The following is a 25,944-nucleotide window of genomic DNA, read 5'->3' as shown; positions in this document are numbered from 1 at the left end:
TCGTCCCCCTGGCGATCTCAAAGAGGGGAGCAACGGTCGTCGGTGCGGACCCTAGCCACAGGATCCGAGTAAAGGGATCTAACCCAGGAGAGAAAGGAAGGACCAAATTTACAGCTCTCAAGAACCCGCCAAAATGCCTCCATGAGACCGAATCGAACGCTTTTTGCATATCAAGCGTGGCAGCCACCGCATGTGTCTCGGGGTTTATTCTATTAATTATAAAAGAGACGCCCTAGGTTCATAGAGGTAGAGGGACCTGGGATGAAGCCCCCCTGATCTGGGTGGATGATAGATGGTAAAAAGGGAGCCAGCCGGAGCGCCAGTGCCTTGGCGTATATTTTGACATCACAATTTATAAGTGAGAGCGGGCGGTACGAACCGCATTGCGAGGGAGATTTACCAGATTTAAGCAGTACTGTTATTGTGGCTTCCCGGAGTGAAGGGGGAAATACACCGGCCTCCGATTCCTCCCAGAGAGCCATCAAGTGAGGGAGTAGTAGTAGTGGTTTATAGCGCTTATAAAATTCAATTGGGATACCATCTGAGCCAGGGGCCCTCCCCGAGGATAAGGAGTCCATAGCATCAGAGAGCTCTTCGAGCGTAAGTGGGGAATCGAGGGAACGCGCGGTCTCCGGAGAGAGAGTCGACAAAGGAAGGGTATCAAGAAAGGAATTGATCTCCATCACTGATGCCTCATCTGAGTTGGAGTACAGGGTTTCGTAAAATGTGAAAAATTCCGTATTGATGTCCTGTGAGGTAACAGCCATAGAGCCGTCTGGCCTTTCGATCCCAAGGATATGTGGGGACCCCATCTCGTGACGGATAAGTCTCGCCAGAAATCGGCCTGGGCGCTCACCCTTCCCTTATCTCCTCGCCATGCCAGGGTTATCTAAAAATGTTTGTTCGCGCTCCGCAAGGGATCGGAACGTATGCAGCTCCACCCCGATATCCGCAAGGGTCCCCGGGGTGGAGTGAAGTGACCATTTAGCCTCAAGGAACGATAATTTGGATTCCCTCTCTGCAAGATCTCTCCGGATTGACTTGAGGACACCATTCTCCTTTGACAGCGCTATCCATCTAATATAGACTTTGAAGGACTCCCATAGAGTGGCCTGCGATGCTACAGAGCCTGTGTTTGTCTCGAAGAACTCCTCAATAGACACCTCGAGCTCGGAGCCGAACTCCGGGTCCAGAAGGGAGAGGGGCTTCAATCTCCAATGTCGAGTACGACCAAGATCCGGGCCCCAACCTATAGTAACGGTTACAGGAGAGTGGTCAGACAGGGTACTAGGGAGGATCATTAGCTGTATAACATTCTTAACCAACTCGTTGGAGATCACCCACCCATCTATCTATCTATATGGGAATAGGAATCGTGCACTGAGGAGTAGAAAGAATAAGCTCGAGAATCCGGGTGGAAGAGCCTCCATGCATCAACCATGGCGAGACGTGGTAGGGATGATAGTGCAGCATAGGCTGCCCTGGTAAGTTGACGGGGCCTGGACCCAGATCTGTCAAGGGCTACATCAAAGATTGTGTTGAAATCGCCCCCCCAAAGGATGGGGACAAGGGGGAAGTCATCGAGGAGGGACGTGACCTGTACGTAGAAATCCGGGTCATCTATATTAGGACCATAAATGTTCAGCAGGACTACCTCCTTGTTTTGAAGTGTGGCATGAAGCAGTACATATCTGCCTTGAGGGTCTATTTGTGAAGAGATGAGAGTTAACTTGAGACTCTTATGGATGAGTCCTGACCCCGCGGCTTTGGGTAGAGAAATCGGTGAAGAATCTATGGGGACCCCATGTTTTGGCAAATCTCATACACTGTTCCGTGCGGGCATGTGTCTCCTGTAAAAAGAGAATCTTGGACCCATGACGCTCAGCCTGCAGCTGGAGCTGCCTCATCTTTTTATAATTGCCCAACCCCCGTACGTTCCAGCTCATGAAGGTCAGATCACTCCCCATCATTGATGCAATGGCGTTTGTATCAGAGAAAATGTCAATAACCAATCGGCCAGTTTAGCAGCCCTGCGGCACCAGTCACTGAGTATCGCCCCGCCTTCGCTGCCAACGCCAAGCTTTTAGTAACATAACCCCCAACATGTCCCACCGCCACCCCCCCCCCCCCCAAACAGAGGGATGGCAATCCCAAACCCCCTCAACCAAAACCAAACCAGAGGCATCAGCGCCTGGGGGGCCTGTAGGCCGGACTGGCCGCGTCTCTCCGGGCTACGGCAGATCCAAGTAAAACAAAAGGTGCCAACAGTGGGAATTTGCACATAACTTGGACAGAGTTTTTGCACATGTTGACGTGGCACATATTTGTAAAGATGAAACAAACTAAGCAGGTTACAGAATAGAAAACCAGTATGGGCCCAAAGTAGGAAGGTGGCCGGGCTTGGGCCCTCCCCAACTGGACTGTAGGATAACTGTAGAACCTTGATCAGAGGGGGGGTGGGGGGGAATCAACCCGGGAAATGTTCGTCCATGAACTTGGAGGCCTCCTCCGGGATCGTGAAGAACACCTGGTTGGCATGCTCTATGCGAAGTTTGGCAGGATAGAGCATGGCATATTTAATTGAATGGTCCCGCAGCCTACGCTTTACCGCTAGGAAAGTCTTGCGTTCACGCTGGACAGCCATTGAAAAGTCTGGGTAAAGATGAATCCTTGCGCCGCCCAGTAGGAGCTCACCCTTGAGTCTCGCGGCCCTGAGGAGGGCATCGCGGTCTCGAAAATTCAGCACACGGGCTATGATGGGCCGGGGAGGAGCACCGGGCTTGGGTTTAGCCGTCAGGGCTCGGTGTGCACGCTCTATAGTGAATTGTGGGGAGAGCTTGGGTGAGTCGAGGAGCGTCAGTAATGCGTGTTCAACAAAATCCTCCATTGATTCATCAACCTCATTCTCGGGAACACCGATAATGCAGGGGTTGTTGCGTCTTGATCGGGATTCCAAGTCCTCGTTCTTCTTTTCCACATCAAGGACTCGGTTGGAGAGAGCGACGACCTCAGAACGCAAACGCAGGGCACCCAGTGCATCCTCAGCTGAGCCCACCCGTGTCTCGACCTCCGCCACCCGGCTATCTGTCCTCTCAATGTGGGCCTGAATAGAGGATATAGTGCTGTTCATGTCGTCTAATTTTGAGTGGAGTGCGGTGAAGCCCTCGCGGATAAAATCCATCATATTTTGGGACTCTGGAGCTGTGGCGGATGATTATGCAGTAGGAGCCTGCTCGGTGGTCTCCTCTGGCGATCTCACCGGTGTCTTCGCAAACATATTGATGGAGCTTTGTTTCATCGCGGCCCCCTTGGTCATCTTGACGATGTTGGAATTCAGGTGGGGTGAGAGGGGTCCCAGCAGCTCAAGAAGAAAGGTGGGGGGAGCTCCGACCATGCAACGCGTAGGACGGTATGCGAGGTGGGATGTGGAGCAGGTAGTTGTCCAGGGGGGCCAGCGTCTGTGGACCCGTATATATGAGGCTTGCGACTACCGGTGCAGTGTGTGGGGGGCTCAGCTTGCCCCAGGTGATGTGGAGGGCGCAGTCCGAGGACCTCGAGTGTAGGTGACCAAGGGGCTGGGGGCGGCGATGCCCAATGGCTGCTATGAGAGCAGGGGTCCAGATTTGGTTGTCCAAGTAAGCCTGTAGGAAGGGGTGGGAAGGAGCACCTCCCAGCCCTGTACTCTGCCGATGGGGTAGACAGGCTGCAGCTCAGAGAGCAGCAATGTAGGTTGTGGCAGGCACCAGACAGTCAGCAGGTCATGTGTTGGACGGTGACCGCGAGACCACTGCAACTTGATCAGGAGCCAGGAGTCCCCTGGCCAGGAGTCCCCCCAGAGTAGAGATGTGGGTGGCTAGCGCGGCCCAGAGCACCCCAGGTAGAGCAAACGGATGCGGGCAAGTCCGCGATGCAGGGGGACGCTTGGGCGAAGTGAAGCCAGGGCAGAGTTTGAGCGTGCCAAGCTCACGGAGGAACCAGTGTCTATTACGTGCCCCAGAGTCGAGCACCGCCAATACTCAGGTCACGGAGCGATGCAGGGGGGGAGTGAAGCAGCACCCACCCTCCACGTACCTTATTGTCACTAGGGTCTTGCGGTATGTGTCGGCGGGGGAGCGCGGCACCCGGTGTCCGAGGGTGCGCCGCAGCTCCACCCCGTCTCCGGAGTCTCCTTGAGGGGGGAGGGCCTCCAATAGTCGGCCCCTCTGGCGAGCACGACCACGGTCCAGGAGGGGCCAGGCTGCAACGGCGCTGAGGGTGCCTTCCGAGGCAGCGCCAGATCGTGCAGTGACAGCAGCCGCAACCCCCCCCCCCAACGGCGGCGAGGAGCAGTCCCAGGGCAAGCACAGGGTCAAGGCTCCGGAGGGGGCGTCCTCACGCGATGGGTCCCGGCAGGAGTGGGTGGAGGGGGCTGGACCCCGGAGCGCCCCACGGGTCTTCACTGAAGTGGTTGGCAGGCTCCGGTGCGCAGAGAGGCCCGGTGCGTCCCACAACCGGGGCCGGATATTGGCGCGAAGCCGCTCCGCAGATGGGGGAAGGGCACGGAGATGTCCAGATCTCGGGGTCCCCAGCGCCGTTTTTCGTTGGGATTCGGGTCAGATGGTGCCCGGATACCCAGAGACCAAGTCGTGCCCTCCAGGGCTGAGTGCCAGTGCAGGAAAGTGCAAAAAAAGGATCATGCGACCTGCCTGCCACGGAGTGTAGCTTTCAGGCGGCCATCTTGTCCGGCGCTCAACAGCGCCCCAAACCAATGGGCAATTTTAATGGAGACCTAATTATCATTTGTCTAACACACCATGACCGACCCAGAATGTCACCATAAATCAGATAGGCACGTATGTTATGATTTAGCCAGAAGGGCACTGGTTTTTCAGCGCCAGTTTGTGTTCTTCACCAATTACACAATTGGGACAAGTTTTAACAATTCTGTATACCCATGCAATCTTTCTTACTCCACTATTTTGTTTTTCTCCATTTTTCTTACCTTCCTTCCCCCTTTATATTTTGAGCTTTACACGAATGACTTTCCTTTTAAATTTGATTGATATGCTGTTCCTTGATACAATCACTACTGCTTGTAATTTACAATGAACTAGGCATTTACTAATGTTAAGCCTTGAAAAAGACCACCTGGTCGAAGCAGGTGTTGGCTTAGTCACGACACTCAATGATTTTGGGAGCACTGGAAAACTAATGACACTTGAATATTAAATTCTAAAAAAGAACACATGGCCTCAGCGCAGTTTAATTGATTCTCACACTAATCTTACACTACATTTCAAGGCTCTTACTTCAGCTGTGTCATTAATACTACACTAGGAAACAAAGCAGTCGTCTCTTACCAGCAGGTTTCTGTAGACAGGTTTGTGGCTTGGCCGCTCACAGACCAACGAAATGGTAACTTTCCTAGGGAGCTGCCCTTTGCCGTGACTTTTAGCTCTAGGGAAGTTCCTGAAGTGAGGTTTTCTGGCCACATGGGTCTGTGTGGGCCTATCCGCTCCGCTCCGCTCTGGGCGGGCGGAAGGAGGGAAGGGATGTGTGAAAAGGGGATGTAAGGGCGATTAACAAGGAATTAAAGAACTACATGAGACTGGAAGGTAGCAGGCGGGAAATAAATTAACGGAGCGGGCTGGAATTAAACACATGTGGAAGGAAGCAGGCACTGGAAGAACAGTGAAGCCAGAAGGAGAGGGGCAGGGGGAGGCACTCACTGGCTTGTGTTTCCACTTGGCCTCATCACTGCTATGTTTAATTTAGTTTTAGATCTTGTTTTTGCTATGTTGCATTTCTTCTTTTTGGCTCTAAGAACAGGCTCCTACTGGTGTACTGTGGCAAATAGTGCTTTTTGATAAACATGGAATTGTGGTTTTTAGGATTTCATTTTATTCCTACACTAGATCGTCTTACTGCAATCCTGTGTGTTTGGGATATTAGATTACTCGGTAGATCAATTCGCTAATGGAGAAGCTACTGTTAATTGAAATAATCAATGGTGTTTTACTTTCTCAAAGGTAAGTAAAAGTATAAAAGATTAATGTAATTTTAGATATCAACACATGTTTGCTTCTAGTTCGCATTAAGCAAGGTTTACTTTGTATATGTTTTAAAGCTTGACACCATAATATTTTCTTCTAACTATCCAATTGGATTTCTCTGTATTTTATTTTTATAGCTGACAGAACAAGAAGTTGAATCTATATTGGACAAGGCAATGGTCCTCTTTCGGTTCATGCAAGAAAAAGATGTATTTGAACGCTATTACAAGCAACACTTGGCCAGGAGACTACTTACGAACAAAAGTGTTTCTGATGACTCTGAAAAAAATATGATTTCTAAATTAAAGGTAAAATGCATGAATTGACTTTTGGATATGCGTTTTCTTTAGAATTATTCAAAGATGCTTATGGTATACGTTTTGTTACATTTACGATGGAACACAGTGGGGATGTAGCAGTTACCCCTCAATCCTCATTTCTTTGTAACATTAGGCCAATCACATAGATGGAATCTTTGACAAATGGTACAGTAGTCCTCATGTTCATGACATCCCTACCCTCCCAAAGATGAGAAAACGAACAAATGATCCAGTTAACGGGCAATATTGTTTTGAATGTCACTGTAAACTTTGCTCCCACTCCTGAAAGGAGTCCATATCCTTGACCTCCTCGAAGTGAAGATTTAGACGATCAATAAAACTTGATTTTGGCATTGTCCATAAAAGCAATACAAAACACAATTAACGTTGAATGATGAATACATGATATTGCCATAATAGTGCTAAAAACATATAAAAATTCACCAGATATGAAGCTCATTTGTGCAGAAAATTGTAGTCTCAGACTGCATAAAAACAAAGTACAATGTGCAATCCGATATACAATCTGGCCCTTGTTTAATACTACTGGCCCTTACAGCTGAGTTGTTATGCCCTCCCAATGTAACATAAAAATGCTAAAACCACGTGGTCATCGGATGTACTCTTGGACAAAAGTAAGGCCTCATGGAGATGTTAGATGTTCTACTTCAGCAAGATTAGCCTAAGATACCTTTTCCTAATTGCTACGTAAAGAGGGCAAAGAAACAAAGTGCTGAACTGATTCTCTGTCTGATATAAAGGCTGACCAGTTGGCTTGTACTACTGCCCGCCGTGAAAACAATGACTTGGGTCAATATGCCCAGGCAATTCTTTACATAGACTTCTCGTCAGGGGTACATTTATTTTATCCAGGTCATCTTCCTTCCCTAGCACTGGTTTGCAACTCTGATATTCACATGCTTGGGTCATGGACATTAAGTGATTAGAGGTGGCTAGCTGGGCCCTTGCATCATAACCTTGCTGGATCAAAGATTTTTGTCGGGCGATTTATCATGTGAGGATTCGGTTAAAGGTGGTTCCGATTGAGGGCACTCAGTTCGTTCCTGACATGAGTGCACCACTGTATGTTGCTCCCACCTGTCAGTTTGCGGCCATCAGTTAGTTTCCCTATATTTGGATAGTCCGGGCATAAACCAGAGACGTTTCCAATAATATATGCGTCTGCTTGCCAATGTATCGCCTATAAGAAGCTGTGCTAATTCTATATGAAGGGCTATACTGGAAGTGCTATTCGGCAGCCATAGGGTTTTCATGAATGTGTTCCTGGATACCTGTAACTATTACCATTTGTGTAACCCCAGATTTTAGTGCTGTAAATCGCTGGAACCTTGGCTTGCATATTGTATAGTTCTAGCAGGGGGACAATGCTCCCCCACCCAAAGATCTAGCCAATTTAAGGACCGCGTTAACAGATCTTTCTAATTAAATTGCTGTCTTCTCCATCTGGGGAAGCGAAGTGCCCTTCGATGAGAAGCGAATCCCCAAGTTGTCAAGTCTCGACATGCTCAATAGCTTGTCCCCCTAGTTGTACACTTGTTCTTGGCATCTATTTGCAATTGCGGTGGCAGAAGACCATGGCTTTGGTTTTCCTGTTAATCATAAGGCCGCTCTCTATACACCTCATTTGAAAGATTTAGACAATGTCGGGTCCATCATGTGGATCGTGCAGCTCTGATCTTTATTGTGGGCAGTGAAAAAGAGAAATAATCTTTGTATGCATTCTGTGTTGTATGTGAAATGGTCTTTTGTCCTGATATCGCAACTTGTATATGCATTGCAGCACTCTCAGCAGCAGTTCCATAATCCTCCAAGGGATGACAATGTTTGTCTTGGCAGCAAAGGGTTTTTTTTTCTCCCCAAAACGACTGCTCTTGTGGGTGAACATGCTTGTCGTAGGAGGATGCTAGCATAGATCTGTGCAGCTGGCCCAAGCCCAAACAAAATAACACCTAAGGAAACAGCTGTTTCCATGCACTGTAAACCTCCAAATCAAATTTGAGACCCACAACTAATTAGCCTATTTGTGGATCGAAATTCACCAAAATACTACATCGAAGTTTCATGATACACAGTATAAGAACTGTAGTTTAATGTCCGAATAGCAAAATACATGTAACGCACAAGCCGACGCGTGTTTAGACCAAAGGTCCTCCTCGGGGCTTAATGTCTAGTCAATGATGTTACACCATACTCATGCTGCCATGCTCAAATGAATGCCTGCAATAGGTCCAAAATCTTTGCATTCATAATGCAAGCTCTAATTGCACTTTACGTATCCACGAAATTGCAAAGTTAAGGCTCTCCCTGTGCCTACTAAACATTTGGAGAATCCCAAGTCATTCACGGGGGTACTCCCTGATGACCTCAAACTTCAAGTCGGCGAATGCCTGAAACGCATCTAGTGTTGATGTTAACAGTGGGATTTTACTGCAGATGCTGATTGCGGCAAAGGGGACCCCAACGGCCACAGGAATATGGATGGTGGAAATCACCATAGCAATTAAATGGACAACTTCTAGCTGTTTGCTGCAGATCCTTACTATTGATGTGCCTGGGCTTTCTCCCAGGCGAAATGTTAAATAAAAGGACTTGTTGGACCACGACTTCTATGAAGACTAGCAGTCCTCTGACAATGACCCCTGCAGCTGACCAGCATAGACTTCGTTGTCCCGATGAAGCCCTGCTCCTCTGTCCTCATCTCAAGATGGATGACTTTAGTGCTTCAACGCCTAGACCACTGAGAAAAACCAGTCTGAACCCATGCTTGAGGATTGGTACCTGCTGAGCCTTTGGAAGTGTTCATGGACCAACCAGTGAACTGTATTTTTGGAATTATGTACTGTACTATTTTAGTCCCCGAATAACACAATTTGCTCTCTCCCATTCTTGCCATTACACATCTTTGTAATAATTTTGACACCTCACCAATATTAATCAGTTATGGGATAATATGGTTTATTCAGTGTATCACACACCTAAAACAAACATATATGAAGCTGGTATTTTGATCTACATATACTGCATACAAGTATTAACAGCATTGAAATTCCAATGTGAACATTTCGCTTCACTCATGAGTTAATGTACCAAGTTAGTAAACATGAAAAACACATTCTGCTTTAAATGCTCTGTCCTTATTCTCTTCGCTGAGAATGCCACCTATTATCGGATAGTTTGTTGTATATTAAAACATCTCAATTTGAAGAATACCTTCCAATTAAATTTGGAAAAGACTAATCTTCAACCATCGGTACCAGATGGTCCATGAAATCCTGTTTTATGTCACATTTGGTGTTTTGTCAATCAGCTATGCATGGCAATTTAATTGCTCTCATATAACAACCATTCTAAATGTTTCTGTGCGCTACCTTTACTCTGTCCTTGGACTCGCCTGGTACAGATTTTTCCTGACCTCAGTCACTGGTTTCTTTCAATAACCAATCTCCCGAGGATAGGCCTCAGACCATTTTTATTGCTTATTTCTATACAGTCACCAACATCTAATCCCATAGAGTCGGCCTCTGAGTTTCAGGCAACAGTAGTTTGAGGGACCAAACCACCTTCTCCCCCATTTGTTCCTTCTCTCACTTTCTCTCTCCCTTGTATTTGAACCCCTTACTTTTACCTCCACCCATCTGTACATTATTCTTGCCTTTACTCAAACAATTTTAATTCAATACCACCTCTTCCCATTCTGCATGCTGCTTTTTGCTAACTTTCTATCTCCTTATATTACATTATCCTGACTTTCAAATAGAATTCCATTTGGCAACAACCTCTCGCTGCCTGTGGAACCCTTAGATACATTTGCCCTTGTGCTCTCTTCATACGAACAGTTGAGCTCTCTTGGTACAGAAACAGCTTGTGCTTCTTAGGGTTTATCTTGCGCAGACAATATCCAAACCCACCCCCGCAAAACACGCCATGGAATCTTCCTTCACAAAGCTCTGTAATTTGCTTTCCTTTTTCTGTTTGTCACTTGAATTAGCACAAGCCCGGCTAGGTTCATGCACCAATGGCCATGTTATTACTTATATGGCCTATGTTGTTGATAACGCAACTGTGGCGCAATCTCTGTATTTCAACTAAAATTCTCCAATTTATTGAATGAGGCTCCTTCAAAACAATACAAAGTAAAACTGACTCAAGCTCTTCAATGGTTACGTGTATGATGCCATTAATTATTTGCCTGTAGGTTTATGTTTTACGTGGTTCATTTTGAACTGTTTGTAATTGATATCACTTGGGCCATGGACGTAACGTCCCAGAAGTAAGTTTAAGAGATTAAAATATTCTACAACCATCAAAACCGGTTAGACCAACTTCAGTACCTCGATAACCTCCACCACTGGTGGAGTTCCCTTAGTGATTCTAGCCCATATAAAACGAAAAGTGACAGGGAAAGACGTGGGTCAACACAAAGAACATTTGAAGGATTTCTTAGCTCGCTTCTGTATTGCAGCCCCCTATTCTAGAAAAGTTTACTTGTTCCAAAGTCTGTTTTTATGGTTGCTCCCTGGAATGCTGCAGATATTGAACATCATTTAGCTTAGCTGGATACAGACCTTTTTGTATTAGAGAATTCTGGTTAATTGAAGACATTTGGTGTTATTATGCAATTTATTCTGTTTGAGCTTTGAAAGGTCAAATCGGGCATCCAAATGGGGCATCAATTTAGTCAACCCAAAATTGACTTGCACAGTAAGTAGTCCGCCCTGCTCTCACTTAGTGGCTGAATTATATGGTCTATGTAATTTTGAGAAAATCAGCAAGACAAGAAAATTATTAATATGGAATATGTATAGTCTGCCAGGTAAACCTCACATACTCTCCTGTTCCCATTCCTCCATACTTATGGAAGTACCCTTGGAGCGGAGTCGGTTCCGTAGCAAGCCCATGCATGCTTCCCTTTTAAGAATATTGAAAGGCTCAGAGGTGGGCCATGTGCACGTAGTGCGACCACACCCTTAACCCTGCCTTTCCCGCTCCTTCCACTCAGTCTGTTTCTCTGCATCTGATAGGTCTGACGCAGCCCTATTGTAGTTTTTTTTTTTCTTTAACCAGTTCCCTACTGTAACTTCAATCGGTTTGTTTTGTTGCTGCTTCCTCTGCTTCCTTCTCTTGTATGCTGGGTAAAGCAGGGTTTTCAGTGTGCAACATATCAGAGGCGTTTTCGCTGGCGGACCGACACACTTTGAGCGTTTGTGCCTGCTTTATTGTTGGGATACCTGTGCACACTGCTATGCTTGCTTTTAAGTCCCTTGGGAGTTGACTGACACAGTGGGAGGACATCTTTCAGACAAATGCTCTGGATCACCAACTCCTACGTCAAGTCCAAGAGGATGAGTACAACTCTATATTTACTTTGGTACCCCACCCAGGTGATACCCTTCTGGGGGTTTCCCGCAGCGGGAGCCCCACCCCACCGCCACTAGGGCTGCTCCTATTAGCCACTGCGTTACCAGCGCTTGCCTCAAGGCCTCTGGCAAGACTTCTACTACTCCAAAGTTTTAACACCCAGCACTCCTGTATCTCATGTAGATTTTAGTTTTACTTAGATCTCTTAGACCAAGAAATTTTAAAGCTTCAGGTGCAGAGAAGAAAATCAACCCTGGCATATGGGTTGCCAATGAAAGAATTAGGGAAAAGAGTTCCCAGTTAGGGAACTCCCATCCCCTGCACACTATTGATAGCTCAAAAATAAGCCTAACTGTTAAGAAAACAATTAGTCCCTTGTACATAAGACACGATGTCTTATTAATGGTAATTTTTCATCATTTGATTAATAAACTTTTCATACAGTAGATATAAATCACAATTCGATCAGTAGTTCCAACCAAAAATGTTTAATGTTCATATGGCCCAACCCGGTTCGAGAAACTTCATCAGGGGCGTATCATTTTCTCAAAAGTGTTCGACAAAAAACATTCAAAAAGATATATATCAATATTATGTTTTGATATTCAAATGCTTATTACAAAACCCAACAGTAATCAATAATTTCAGTTATAAACCCATGAGGCCCTGAGTTATTAGCAAAGTTTTCACTGTGGATAATCGTACAATAGTATTAATAAACCTTTTTGAAACTGGGACCACCGGATCTACATTCTTTTTCATAATGAGACGTGGTCAATCAAAATGCTTTATGTAGATTATCCTGTCCCTTATTTGTATGTTTTTTATTATCAGCCCATAATATTCAGACTTAAATCGAATGAGGCCTACAATAAGAAATGTCAAGTTAGTGGTTGCTGGATACTGACCTTAATCATAGTCCACATGACAGAGGTTGTCTGGAGTTAATTTTTAATTGAGGGATGAATCTAAATACCCTCAGGATTCAGGTTTTCTAGAGTTAATTCCCAATCTCTAGATAACCATATGTAAAGGAACTCTAATAAGATTACTGTCTGTAATTTAGGTACGTACTCTAATGTAACAAATAGTTCTCACCCTCAAAGTTAGGGCCTCTGATCCATTGTTAAATATAATAAATAGTATTTTTCAAGCTTGACATTTCTAAATTGGAAAAGCTGTTTTTTGCTAAGAACAGGAGCAGGCTGCTCTTTTCCTCAGTATAGACTTTTAAACATTTATCTTTGCAGATGCACATTGCGCTTGTTTGTAAGCACATGCTGTCTACCCTTCAGCAGGCCATGTAACAATGTGCCAGAGGCCCCAACTTATGATGGTAAGATCTATACATTACACAATAGCATGTATGTAATAAATCACAAATGGCTACTTATTAGAGTTCCTTCATACTCTTATCTAGATATTGGGAACTTACGCCAGACATCATGAATCCCGAGGACATTTAGATTCATTTGAGAATTTACTCCAGACAACAAGCCATTTAACAATGGATCAGAGGCCCTAACTTTGAGGATAAGAACTATTTGTTAAATTTGAGTATGCACCTAAATTACAGACTGTAAACTTATTAGAGTTCCTTTACATATTCTTACCTATAGAATGGGAATGAACTTTAGAAAACCTGAGGTTTTTAATTCATCCCTTATTGAAAATTACCACACTATCTTGACATTTCTTATTATAGGCATCATTCGATTTAAGTCTGAATATTATGGGCTGATGCACAAAAAAACCTAAAAGGGACAGGATAATCTATATAAAGCATTTTGCTTGACCACGTCTCTCATATGAAAAACAATGTAGATCCTTTAATCGTTGTTTCAAAAGGGTTTATTAATACTACTGTTTGATTATCCACAGTGGAAAGTTTGCTAATGACTCAGAACCTCATGAGTTTATAACTGAAATTGTTGATTGTCAGGTGTTGTAATAAGCATTTGAATATCAAAACATAATATTGATTACTCTTACGTCCCGTACCCTTTCCTCCATACTGTATGGGCGTCTTTTCCAAGGGACGGGAAACAGAACCTTTTTCACCAGAAAGAACTTCTTCCCCTTTGAATTTAGAGGCGCACAGGGGTGCTGCCCTGACACCAACCTCCGGCGCCACACTTCAGTCCCCTTTTCCGCGTTGACGGGAATGTGCCGAATTTACCAGCGCTCCTGGGTTTGGCTTCGGCCATTTAATTCCACACGCGGATACTTCTTCTGTCTTCTTTTTTTGTCTTTTTATCATTCAGGTACTCGGTCCTCAGGCGTCTCCCTCCTCCCCGGCGCATGTCGACTTCTACAGTGTTCAGCAGGTGTCCATCCTGCAACGCGCTCTTTCCAACTTCAGATCCCACGCCCTCTGCCTGCGTTGCCTTGGCCCAGACCCCGGTTGGCAATCTTGTTCAGCATGTAACTTGCTGTCCTCGAAAGTGCTGAAGAACAGACTAGCCAGGTGAAGGGAGCTCTTCCAGAAGTCGCCTCCAGAGGATCTCAAGACCTTCGTGAAGCATCGAACCAGGCCCAAGCTAGGGCCGATATTCTCCATTGCACCCCGTGCGGGAGGGACTGCTCCGGTCCTTCTACCAACGCTTACACCGAGGCTGCTGCGCGGCCTCCGGACCCAGGGATCCTCGGATCCTCCTAGTGACCGTGTTGAGGGACAGGAAGGTTCTTTTACTGGTTCTTCACCCAAGGGGCTGCGCCCTTGTACCAGCACCATGGTCGAAGGTCTACGCCCTCTCACCAGAAATGCGTCCGAGGGGGCGCCTAAACGCAGCTCTACCATCCTGCAGGTCGAGGGTGTCACACCTACCGGGCCTAGGCCAGAGGAGCAGGTAGGCCTTGTGATACACACACAAGAGTCCTGGAGTAGGCCGGGCCACAGATTCAGTCGGTGAAGAGGTTTTGTTTCGAGAGGTTCCCCGGCCTCGTGAAGTCACCGCAGATGGGCGTTATCCTCAGACTCCATCAGGGAAGTAATTCTTGCCATGCTAGCGGCACCCACAGACACCTCCATCGTGCCCCCTGGCCCAGGTGCAGCCACCTCCTCCGGCTCCACAGCCAACTCTGCAACCTCCGCCGCCTCCTCAGCCTCTGGCTGCGGTCCCTGTACCCCAGCCTCCAGCGCCATCTACTACTCCTCCTCATCCTCCACAGGATCCTCCAGATCCGCAGGATATGGACGAGGAGGAGGATGCAGACATGCCATCCTCGGCCAGGGCCTGCCACAAACGTCTTGCTGTGCTGGCGGAGTACCTGGGCCTACCCCAACCTGAGGTCGAGCAGCCGGCAGAGGGGGTTTTGGCTGAAGTCCTCACACAACGCCAAATCAGGGATTCCTATGCAGACCGATGTAGTCTCCCTGGCCATGCTGGCAGCCGCCAACCTAAGATTATGGCAGGAAATTGCAGACTTCCTCCCGGAACTCCCCACCTAGAGCCAATCCTGCTTTAAGGTGGGGCTAGCTGAGGCCAAGCTGGTCCCACATGACCTCATAGAATCCACAGTGGCCCATATCGACACCTCTGGCCGTGCCATCTGCATTGCCATGGACATGAGAAGGACAGCCTGGCTCCGGGCAACAAAATTCCACCCGGACATCCAGAAACATATCCTAGATCTACCATTCGAGGGGGTCCTACCTGTTCGACTCCTCCACGATTGAAGAGCTGGACAAAAAGAACACCTCACAAACGGCTAAGTCTTTATCCATCCTTACAAAGACCACGCCCAAGTCATACACCCGATCTCAGCAACGCTCCAACAGGGGTCGTACGTACAGAGGGTTCCGGGGCTTCCAGGAACGTAGATCCAGGCAGCTGGACCGCTCGCCGTCTCAGAACCGGCACGAGCAACAAAAAGAGCGGGGTGGGGGGAGGGGGAGTAATGGCTTTTTCCAGCCCCCCTCCTCCGCTACAGCCTCAGAGGGAAAGAAGGCATGACATGCCCCTTCGGGTCCACGTGTCTCCAGTGGGGGTGGGAGGGCAGGCTTGCTTCCCATGCACATTTCCAGTGCCAGATTTTCCTGGACCCCTGGATCCTCTCCGTAGTATCCATGGGTGTTAGGCAGAAACCTGTGCAGTTCCCTTAGGGACCACTGCAAAAGGCTTAAGACTACAGGTGTTGGCAGTAAACCCAATTGGTAGCAGTCTGTACCACCCAGATTTACCTGGTAGCTGTGGCTGAGCAGCCAGACTTCTCTCAAGAAGAGTTAGACAGTATATAGAGTATACAAGATAGGTACCAAAATACAGTAGCACAAGCAAAAACTGACCAGAGCTTTGGTATCAAGTATATAATTATGTATTTAAAGACCCACTTAAACACTCTAGCAGTATTATTATAAGCAAGTTCAAAAAGTCACTATTAATATATATACACATCCCTTATTAGACAAGTCTTAGTTAACACCACTTATTTCCAGACAGAGGTGAGCGCTTAACTAAAGATGGAACTCCAATAAGTTTAAGAAAAAGGGAGGGAAAGGGCAGAAATTAGGAACAGCACACAACACAATACTTTAGAAGCACTCAGCAAGGCAGGAAAGTCAAAGTCTACTTGTGAGCAAAAAGTTCTGAGGCCAGGCTCCCTCTTGGAGAGAGTAGAACACCAATGCGCCCAAGATCACACAGTTTAAAAAGGCTTGGAAATTCTTGCACAGAGTTTAAAAAGGAACCAGTTCAGCTCAGAAAAGTTCAGTTAGCCAGCCTAGGGCCAACCCAAGTGGTAAGATGAGGATTTAAGAGACACCCCACACAGACCGTTGAGAGGGAGGCCAGGCGGGACACATTACCTTGAAAGTGGAGAGAATCCTCGAGCGGGGGCAGTTGTTCCTGGCAGTGGGTGCAAGTCGCGGCGTCGTCCAGAGGAAGAGAAGATCTCGACGTGGAGGAAAGCTGAAGGTTGTTGCACTGCCAGGGAAGAAACCAGCCGCGGAGTTCTCCGGTAAAAAGGTACTACCCTTTTATTCGAGGTAGTGGAAAAACGTGGTATCCCGGTTGCCGGGGTGCTTGGCACAGGCAAGGCAGCCACGAGATGATCCGGGAAGGCGAAAAGGTGGGCAAACTGGTTATCCCCACCAGTCAAAGGAAGAAGACTCTTCGGGATGAAGATCTCCTCTGTCGTTGGAAGATGTGGTAAGTCGGTTCAGCAGGGCTCCACCGGTGGTGTCGTCGTTGCAGGTCGGCTCAGCTTCTCCCTCTTCAATTCTTTGGTCCTGTGGCGACGTCTGAAGTCCCAGTCCCCAAAGCCCTGCTTTTATGCAGAAAACCCCCATTCATCAGTCCTAGCTGTCACTCAAACATAAGTGGTGAGCCGGGCGGCTCGCCACTGGGCCAATCACACGAGTGCGAATTGAGTTGCCGAGGCAACTCAGTCCAGGGTGCCTAAACCACCTCCTACACCCCCTGTGGTACCCAGAGTGGCACCACTTTTGGAGGCTTCTGTGGAGAAGCCCACCAAAAAGTGGAAGAAAGGGCTGCACTTGGGTTGGAGTCACAGAAGCAAACATAACGCCATTTTGGAACAGAGTTCTGGCAAAAAATACCGACCGGTGAATTAATATTAAATAAATAAAACGGCGCTATGTTTGAGGCTATGTTAAAAAGTATTAGCCTCAAACAATGGGAAAATCCCATAGGAATATATTCACGGTCGAATATAAAAAGTAGTATCCACTGCCACCAGCCAAAACTTGCTCAGGGGGGACTGGACAGTGCCCCCTCGAACAACAGACCCTGGGGCAATCGAATTGCCCCTACCAGTACGCCCACAATATGATGGTTTGTACTGGTTCTGTTCACAATTTAGGACTAGTAAAGCCAATGGTGACTTTACATGCCCTGGGAGACAGTAGTCAGTCCCAGGGTACGGAGTCTGTTTGGGGGTCACTGACACCCCTGTGTTATGGCACGGAGGGTGCTGTGTAACACACATACCAAAAGCACATGAAGCCCTATGGAGTAAAAGACCCCATAGCCCATAAAACACATTCCAAAGTCAAAGGATATCTCAAATCATGTCTAAGAGTGGCAGAAAGAGTCTCACTCTTAGTAGGAGAAAACAATAAACCCCAAAAATCCAGCAAAGCTGCTAGGGGACTCACTAGGTTTGGGAAATTAGCCTTAACGGAGAATTCTCCCTAACACTGGGGTACTACCAACCTATACCAGCCTCTCCTCCCTCCTCCCCTCCACTCTCACAGGTTGAGACAGCAACTCTTTTGGCGGAGATAGTCGCTTGTAGAGATCCAGGCAGTGGAGGAAGTCCCAGCGAGACTTTGGCTTTTACTCCAGGATTTTCGCCATTCAGAAAAAGAACCAGACGGGCCTCAGAGTTGTGCTGGACCTTTCCACCCTCAACCAGTCCTTACCCCTGCAAAAATTCAAGATGGTTACGCCAGCTTTTATAGCAGAGACATTGGACAGAGGAGATTAGATGTGCTCCCTGGATCTGAAGGACGTGTACCTACACGTCCCGATTTGGCAGCCCAATCGGTCTTGCCTATGGTTCAGGATCATGGGCTACAATTTTCAATTCCTTTTGGCCTCAACTCGGCCCCCAGTGTCTTTACCAGACTCATGAATGCGATGGTGGCCCTCCTCTAAGAGCAGGGCCTCCACATCTACCCATACCTCATTGACTGGCTCGGCAGGGCTACATCTCTGGAAGTGGTTCACCACTCTTCCCATGCCCTTATGAACACTGCACGATTTGGGCTTCTCGCTCAATCTCAAGAAGTCGCAGCTGCAGCTTACGCAGACGCTGACATTCTTAGGCATCATCTGGGACACGTGCTCCGAGAAAGTATTTCCGTTAGAAGACAAAATCTCGGCCTCCAAGAGGACCACTGCCCACTTCCTCAGCAAAGAAGTGACCTCTGCATGGTGGTACCAACATCTCCTCTGTCTTTTTAGCTGTTCCGCACACGAGACTAAGGATGAGGAGGATTCAGCTGCACTTCGCGCCTCATGAAACCAGGAGCGGGGCTCTCAATCCGTGATCAACGTTCGTCCATCTCTCCACCCGGACCTGACTTGGTGGTAGTCCTTCCTATGTTTTTCCCAGATCCCAAGGACAAAGCACAGAGCTTTGTCCTTGGGATCTGGGAAAAACATAGGAAGGACTATTTCCTCGTTCAAGTGGAAAACAGACGGAACCTTGGTCAGAAATGCCAGGTGTGTCCGCAGGAGACCTTGTACTTGTGAAAGGTGGTATATGGCTGAGAGGCGACCAGGTGTGGTCTCTTGAATGGCGGGTAGAGCCTTGTGAGTCCCGTCAGATGTTGCTTGATGATAGGGTTGGCGGAGGAGAAAATGCCCTCCTCTGAGTTCCTGTAAGCCCCAATGGCTGCAAGGTATGTGCGGCAGGTGTCCACCTGCACGCCTGAATGAGCGAGGTGCGTCTAAAAAGAGCACGTCGTCCAATGTGCAGGCCAGGGGGGGCAGAAGGGGTAGATTCCCTTGGAGTCTGCCCAGTGGCAGTATCGGGTCCATTTGCATTTGTACTGGGCCCTGGTAGCTTTGCTCCTGGCGCACTATACGATCTCCAGATTGGCCTGTGAGAGGCTAAGGTGGGGAAGCGTTAATTGCTCAGGTACCACGCCGTGAGGGCTAGTTTCGCTGGCACAGGGTGGATGACTCTGTCCCCCTGCTGAGCTAAAAGATGTGCTGGGCATGTCGGGAGGTGAATCGGGGGCCCTTCCGAGAGACTGAGCAGCTCTAGAAACCATGGCCTGGCCGGACACCATGGAGCTATTAGAATGAGGAGGAGTTGGCGAGACTCCTTGAACTTGCAAATTACCCTGTGAATCAGGGGAGTAGGCAGAAAGGTGTAGGCTTTAATGCCGGTCCACTGAAGCTGAAATGCATAGCCCCGAGAACCGGGCCCTGACGTTGCCAGGATGCGAACTGGGGACACTTCTTGTTGTGCCAGGTGGCAAAGAGATCCACCTGGCGGTGGCCCCACCTGTTGAAAATCTCCTGAATAACGAGGTTGGTTAGCTGCCACTCGTAATTATCTGTTCCCAGCCTGCTGAGACTGTCCGCTTCCAGGTTGGATTCCCCCGGGAGGTGGACTGCCGAGAGTGCTGCACTGCCTGGATGTCAGGCGTGCCCTGAAATTCTGCTTAGACAGGACCAAAGGCTTCTGCAAATTAGATGCCCTGTTTGTCACTTTCGGGGGCTCAAGACCTGGCTATCGGGCCTCTAAGGCTTCCGTATCCCGGTGGATGGCCTCTGCCATCAAGGCAGCGTGTGAAGGCCAGCACAAGCCGCTCCCGGCCAACATGCATGCCCACGCATTCAGGGCCAAGGCAACGGCCATCCCATTCCAGCGCCACGCCCCTTGGCAAGTCATAAGCAGGGCGGTCACCTGGGCCTCTTCCTTGGCTTTCTGCAAGCATTATTGTTTGGATGCCGGCGCTACATCTGATGCGGCTTTCAGACAGGCGGTTCTCAGGAACCTATTTGCTTAAGGAGGGTCTCCTCTACACCCTCGGGCTACTATCAGTAGTAATTGCCCATACAGTATGGAGGAAAGGGGACGGGACGTAAGTAATTATAAGTTACTCACCGTAGTGAATAACGTACTCTTAGTCCATAGTTCCCTTTCCTCCATACATGCCCCCAACCTCCCCCTAATAATACTGGTGTCATTGGGCAATGTTAAATTTATTGTCGACGCGTCAATGGGGACTGAGGTGTGGCGCTGCAGTGCGGAGTCAGGGCAGCGCATGCTCTCTGGGCCGCACCCACGCGCCCCGCTAAATTTAAAGGGGAAGAAGGTCTTTTCTGGTGAAAAAGGTTGTCTCCCGTCCCTTGGAAGGGACGCCCATACAGTATGGAGGAAAGTTTGTTAGTCACTACGGTGAGTAACTTCTAATGTATATCTGTTTGAATTTTTTATGTAGAAACATTTTGAGAAAATGTTATACCCCTGATGAATAGAACTTCTCGAAACGCTTTGGGCCATATGAACTTTAAAAATATTTTTATTGGAACTACTGATTGTGATTTATAACTACTGTAGAAAAGGTTTTTTACTCAAATGCTGAAAAATGTACTTTAATAAGACATAAGGTGTCCTATGTATAAGGGACTCATTGTTTTCTTAATAGCTGGGCTTATTTCTGAGCCACCGATAGTGTGCAGGGGGACGGGAGTTCCCTAACAGGGATTTTTTTTTTCTCTTACTAAGACTTTTACTTGTGTTATTGCTGAGGACCCACCTGGGTGCCAACTTTCTCCTGTGGAAAATAAAAGACCTTCATCCCAGAAAACAACTTGAGATCTGCTGTCAAAGTCTTGGTCCTCTACCAACTGGATAGTGGCAATGCCCTTTTGGGAATGTCTTCCGGCGACTGCTATTGTACCCCCGAGATGTGTCCATGGTGCAGCACGACTTGTCAAATTCGATCACCAACCCTCATCGAATTGCACTGGCGCCCACTGCAAGCCTGCATTATCTTCAAATTCGCATCTGTTTAGACCTATGATCCCTCAGAAGTAAGGACATGTGCACACTTCATCTCTGCCATAGCAGGATGGAAAGAACCAGAAGACATGCCTTCTCTGTCTACTCCCCAAGACTCTGGAACCTCCTCCCTGCCAACATCCGACTGCCCCCTCACCGATACAGTTCTGGAAGGAGCTATACACCCACCTCTTCAAGGAATCGCTGTTCCATAAAACCTAGGTCTGCACACCCTCCACCTGAGACTGATCTGATCTTCACTGAATCCTCCCTTAGTTGCTGGTAAATCAACTGCTGACCAACTGCCCACCCTTCCTTGTGCACTCCCTGCTCCTTTATACTCCGACATCATGTCCCCTTTCTTTCATACTGCATGGGGTAACAAGACCGGAACCATTTTGCCCTGCAACAAGCTCTTCCACTTGAAATTTAGCATGGGCGTGGCCACAGGTGGGAGTGCCCATTCCTTCGAGACCCCCACCCATTGGTGCTTCACCTCAGTCCCTTTTTCTGCAGATTGTCACGTACCTGGTGGCTAGGCAAGAACTTATTATTATTTTTTAGTTTTTTACTTTCCACTTGCTCCCTGTCTTTTAGTTTTTCAACCCTCTTAACATCCTTTCAGTGCCTTGCCTCTCCTGGCGCATGTCGGCTGCAACAGTATTCACGACATGTACATCCTGCGACTGCTCATTACCGGCCTCGGACCCCCATGCGCTCTGTCCTGAGTGCCTGGGGCCTGACCTCTGCTGGGACGCAGGCGCAGCTTGCAGAGCTCTGTCACCGGGCATTGACTAATTGCTTATTGGGTTGGGGGCTGGTGGGCGATCTTCCTGTTTTCTCCAGCTCACCTTAAGGACTTTTCTCCAGAACTTCACATCTAGTCCAGGTAGTACGCCCTTTTTTATTATGCCTCCTCGGTGCAGAGACTCGTTCCCAGGGGTTCCTCCATGAAAATGTTCCTTGGATTCAGGTTCTGGCAGGCCTGAGGCCGCTAAGGCTACTGGTTCCCAAGCGGATGGTCTCAGGGGCCCTACCGGCCTGTCTTCGGAGGGGCGGTCCCGTTCATTCTCCTTATCAACCCCAAGGGGCAAGGGATTGTCTTCTTCTACCGCCAATTGGCAGTCCTCCGCAGGATCCAGCACAGCTACTGGCACAGGTGCCGAGGGTTCACAGCCTACCAGAGCTTTCTCTGACGTCGTTAGTTAGGGCGGTTCAGCACCTACCAGAATGACCTGAGGTCACTGCTTCTGTTTAGGGTTCAAGGACCAAGGCGTGTCCTCCCATGTCTGAGTCAGCATGTGGCTCTGGGCCTTTTCGCCCTCCCGCCCAGGGTGTGTGGCGCAAGGCCCCAAGATGGTGGATAGGCATGTGGAGCCAGCTAGGCTGCTGGCCATTTTGGATTCGAGCCAGGGCCTTCCTGTTCTCTCGCACATTGAATGCACCTCTCAAGAAGGTTCCAGTCCCCTTCCCTCTGGATGTGCCAGTGGACTATATGCTACTGGTGACTGGTCTTGGGGATACATCTGTCCACCACAGCCATACCACTACATGCCTTACAGGCTTTGGTGCTTCGATCAGGAGCTGAGTCCCAGCGCTCCGAAAGGCCGGGCCCATCTGGACCTGGCAGCTTGCAAAGACTGCGTTGAGTGATTCCTCCTCCTCCTCCTCCTCCTCCTCCTCCTCATTCGTTCCCTGCAGATGACCGGGCTCCTCAAGGACATAGTGAAGGATGTGATCCTGCAGGTGGTGCCACCTCGGCCTTCCCTCTGCCTGTTCCTCCACCGCTGCCGGGCCAGTGCCGGTCCATTGCCAGTCTCTTCCCCCAGTCCAGGCCTTGCCAGTTATCCAGACCCCTCCGCCTCCTCCTGTACCACCGCCTTCCCCTCAACCATTGGACCTGTCTTCAGGGCAGGACCTGAGAGGGTCTCTGCCGGCACCTGCCCGGACTCCCATCTGTCTGTGAAAAGAGGGGTTGGGGTGCGATAGGACGACACCCAGAACGACGAACCCTCGTCATCTGTTAAGGCATTTCATGACCCCATTCAGGGCCTTGCAGAATTCTCTGGGGCGGGGGGGGGGTCCCTCTACCTGAGGAAGCACCCTAGGATTGCAAGCAAAGGGTTTGGGCAAGCGCACCACGTGCCACTCTGGCATCCCTTTCCAGAAATATGTCCTGCAGGTGGCAAGGAAGGTCTGGGAGAAGCCCAGGTCCAACACTGCTCCCCTTTAGGGGACTGGCTGGCTCTCTTCCATGGCAGCTGAAAGCATTATTTCAGGAGTCCTTGGATCCTGCCTATAGTCTCCACGGGCTTCAGGCTTCATCTTCTATCATCCTCTCCTCTGTCAGATGGGGTCCCCAGCCATTTTACTCGAGATCCTTTCTCTTATGGAAATGCAGGTGGTGGAACTGGTTCCTCAGACGGGGGCTCCAGTTTCTAGCATGGCCTGAGGGTAGTCCTGGACCTGTCATTCCTCAACTTGTCTTTAACGCTCAAACGTTTTAAGATGATTACTCGCGCACACATAGTGCAATCTGTGTGCAGGGGACTGGATGTGTTCCCTGGACCTCAAGGATTCTTACCTTCATATCCCCATACATCGGCTGCATCAGAAGTGTTTGCAGTTAACGTTTGCTGTAAAACTTCCAGTACAAGGTCCTGCCTGTTGCCCTCAATTCGGCCCCTTGCGTCTTCACAGTGAAAGAATGCGGTGGCGGGTATCCACCTCCTGGGGGGGCATCGCTTCTACCCCTATATAGACGACTGATTGGTCAGGGCCAGCTCTCCTGATGGGATGGTGCCCTCCTGCCAAAGGCAGGTGGATGTTCTTCACAAGCTGGGTTTTTCCACTCAACCAGCGGAAGTCGCAACTGACTCTGACCCCACGACCTGATGTTCCTTGAAGCGCACTGGGACACTGCTGTGCAGTGTTTCCCACACTCAAGAGGCTCCTTTCCCTCCACAAGGCGATGGGGCCCTTTTTGGCCAACTCACCATGGTGGTTCCCGTACCTTCTGTGATTGATGGCTTCTTGCATGCTCAAGTTCCAGCGCGCCTGCCTCAAAATGAGGCGCCTCCAGCTCCACCTGATGGCCAATTGGGACCAGGAAACGGTTTGGGCACCCTGGGGGCAGATGGGCACACTAATGTGCCCAACTGCGCCAAGGGAAGTTTGGTAAATAAAGAAAATTGAAAATGGTACACACTTTAGGAGGGCTGAGGGGCACCCTAAACCTCCGGGGAATTTTCCAATGTAAAGGGGGGTGGTCCTCTCTTCCCCCCAACCCCCCCACACACCAAATGAAAGGGGGGCCCTCTCAATCAGCCCTCCCTGGGGTCAGATGCCCCTTCCTAGGAGCAGATAACTGCCCCCAGGGAGGGCTACATTCCATGGCCCCCAGTCCATTTTAGGTGGGGGGGGGCACCGCCTTTCCATTAAAAAAAAAAATCCGTGGGGTCGGGGGGGGGGGCATTCCCCATTCCCTAGAGGCAGATGGGCACCCATCTGCCTCAGGGGGCCCTAAAATGCAAGCCCCATCCGTTGGGGGACCTGCCCACATTTTTCTGGTGGCCCCCTCTGCCCCCCCTCCAACTGGATGGGGGGCCACCTTATGTACTCCTGCCTGGGGAACAAATCTACCCCCAGGGAGGGTAAAAGGGGTGCCCCCCCCCTTTCCACTTGGGGTGGGAGGGTGAGGGCCACCACCCTTTCATATAAAAAAGACCTGGTGGCTAGTGGGCTCCCATCCCTGTTTTGTTTTTTGTCCCCTTCCCTGGGGTAGATGATCAATCATTCTCCCCCCCCCCCCCAGGATCTTCATACCTGTGGCCCCATGCTTTAGGGCCTCTGGGTGGAGGGGGCCGTTAACCTAGTAAGCAGCCCCTCCTCCCCCGCTTCTAAAAGCTATCACTGGTGGTCTAGTGGGCATTGCTAGCCACGGATCGAGCGCTCTCAATCTCCCCTTTCCAACGACGCATGACTCGATCTAGGGCTTGAAATACAGCCGGAGATGGAGGCAGAGAAAGGTGGAGACTCACCTTGTGTTTTCACTTTCATGATGGCGTGCATTACGCACGCCAATATGAAACTGAAGGTAATCCAGCCCCCGGGCAGTGAGGGAGGACCTCCTACAATGATCGCATTGCCAACTCCAATTCGGGTATGAAGGAACTTTTTTCCATACTGAAAGAACTCGAGTCACCTATTGCCACACCAGACACTTGTACCAAGGATCAGACCTGGTGTGCAGATATTCAACACGCACTAGCAAATAAAATAAACACTATCCAAAACAAAAACCAACTAAAAAAAGACTCGCTAAACCTTCCTAATCAGCTTCAGTCACCGCCTAATGTTATCCTCAATGACCAAACTAACAAATTCTTTCACCAAAACTACCACAATAGAGGTAGAGAAAATAATCCTCTCCCTTAAACCCTGTAATTGTAAAGGTGATATCTGCCCAGCACAGATAATAAAAGACGCTGCCAGAGATTTATCACCTTTCATTTCCAAACTCATTAATGCCTCCTTCTCTACAGGTAATATCCCTGCCAACTTAAAACAATCCTGTGCGCTCCGCTCCTCAAGAAGCAGACATTAGACCCTTTTATCCCTACCAATTACCGTCCAATTACCACAGTACCATTTCTATTGAAGATACTGGACGAAGTGGCCTACATACAAATTCAAAAACACCTTGAACTACATAAGTTACTGGGAGC

At 48.7% G+C, this 25,944-nt stretch overlaps 1 protein-coding gene across 1 annotated transcript in view; it reads left to right on the top strand.

The window, feature by feature from the left end:
* The window catches only part of CUL3 (cullin 3), a 1,420,631-nt gene that overhangs the window by 629,428 nt on the left and 765,259 nt on the right, over positions 1-25,944 (top strand). Inside the window, exon 9 of the mRNA XM_069618172.1 lies at positions 6,170-6,340. Within this exon, the coding sequence (XP_069474273.1) occupies positions 6,170-6,340 (171 nt within the window). The remainder of the gene's footprint in view (positions 1-6,169; positions 6,341-25,944) is intronic.

The sequence above is a fragment of the Ambystoma mexicanum genome, chromosome 10, assembly GCF_040938575.1.
Source record: "Ambystoma mexicanum isolate Mex_15411 chromosome 10, UKY_AmexF1_1, whole genome shotgun sequence".
Lineage (NCBI taxonomy): Eukaryota > Metazoa > Chordata > Amphibia > Caudata > Ambystomatidae > Ambystoma > Ambystoma mexicanum.
This window is presented reverse-complemented; position numbering and strand designations above follow the sequence as displayed.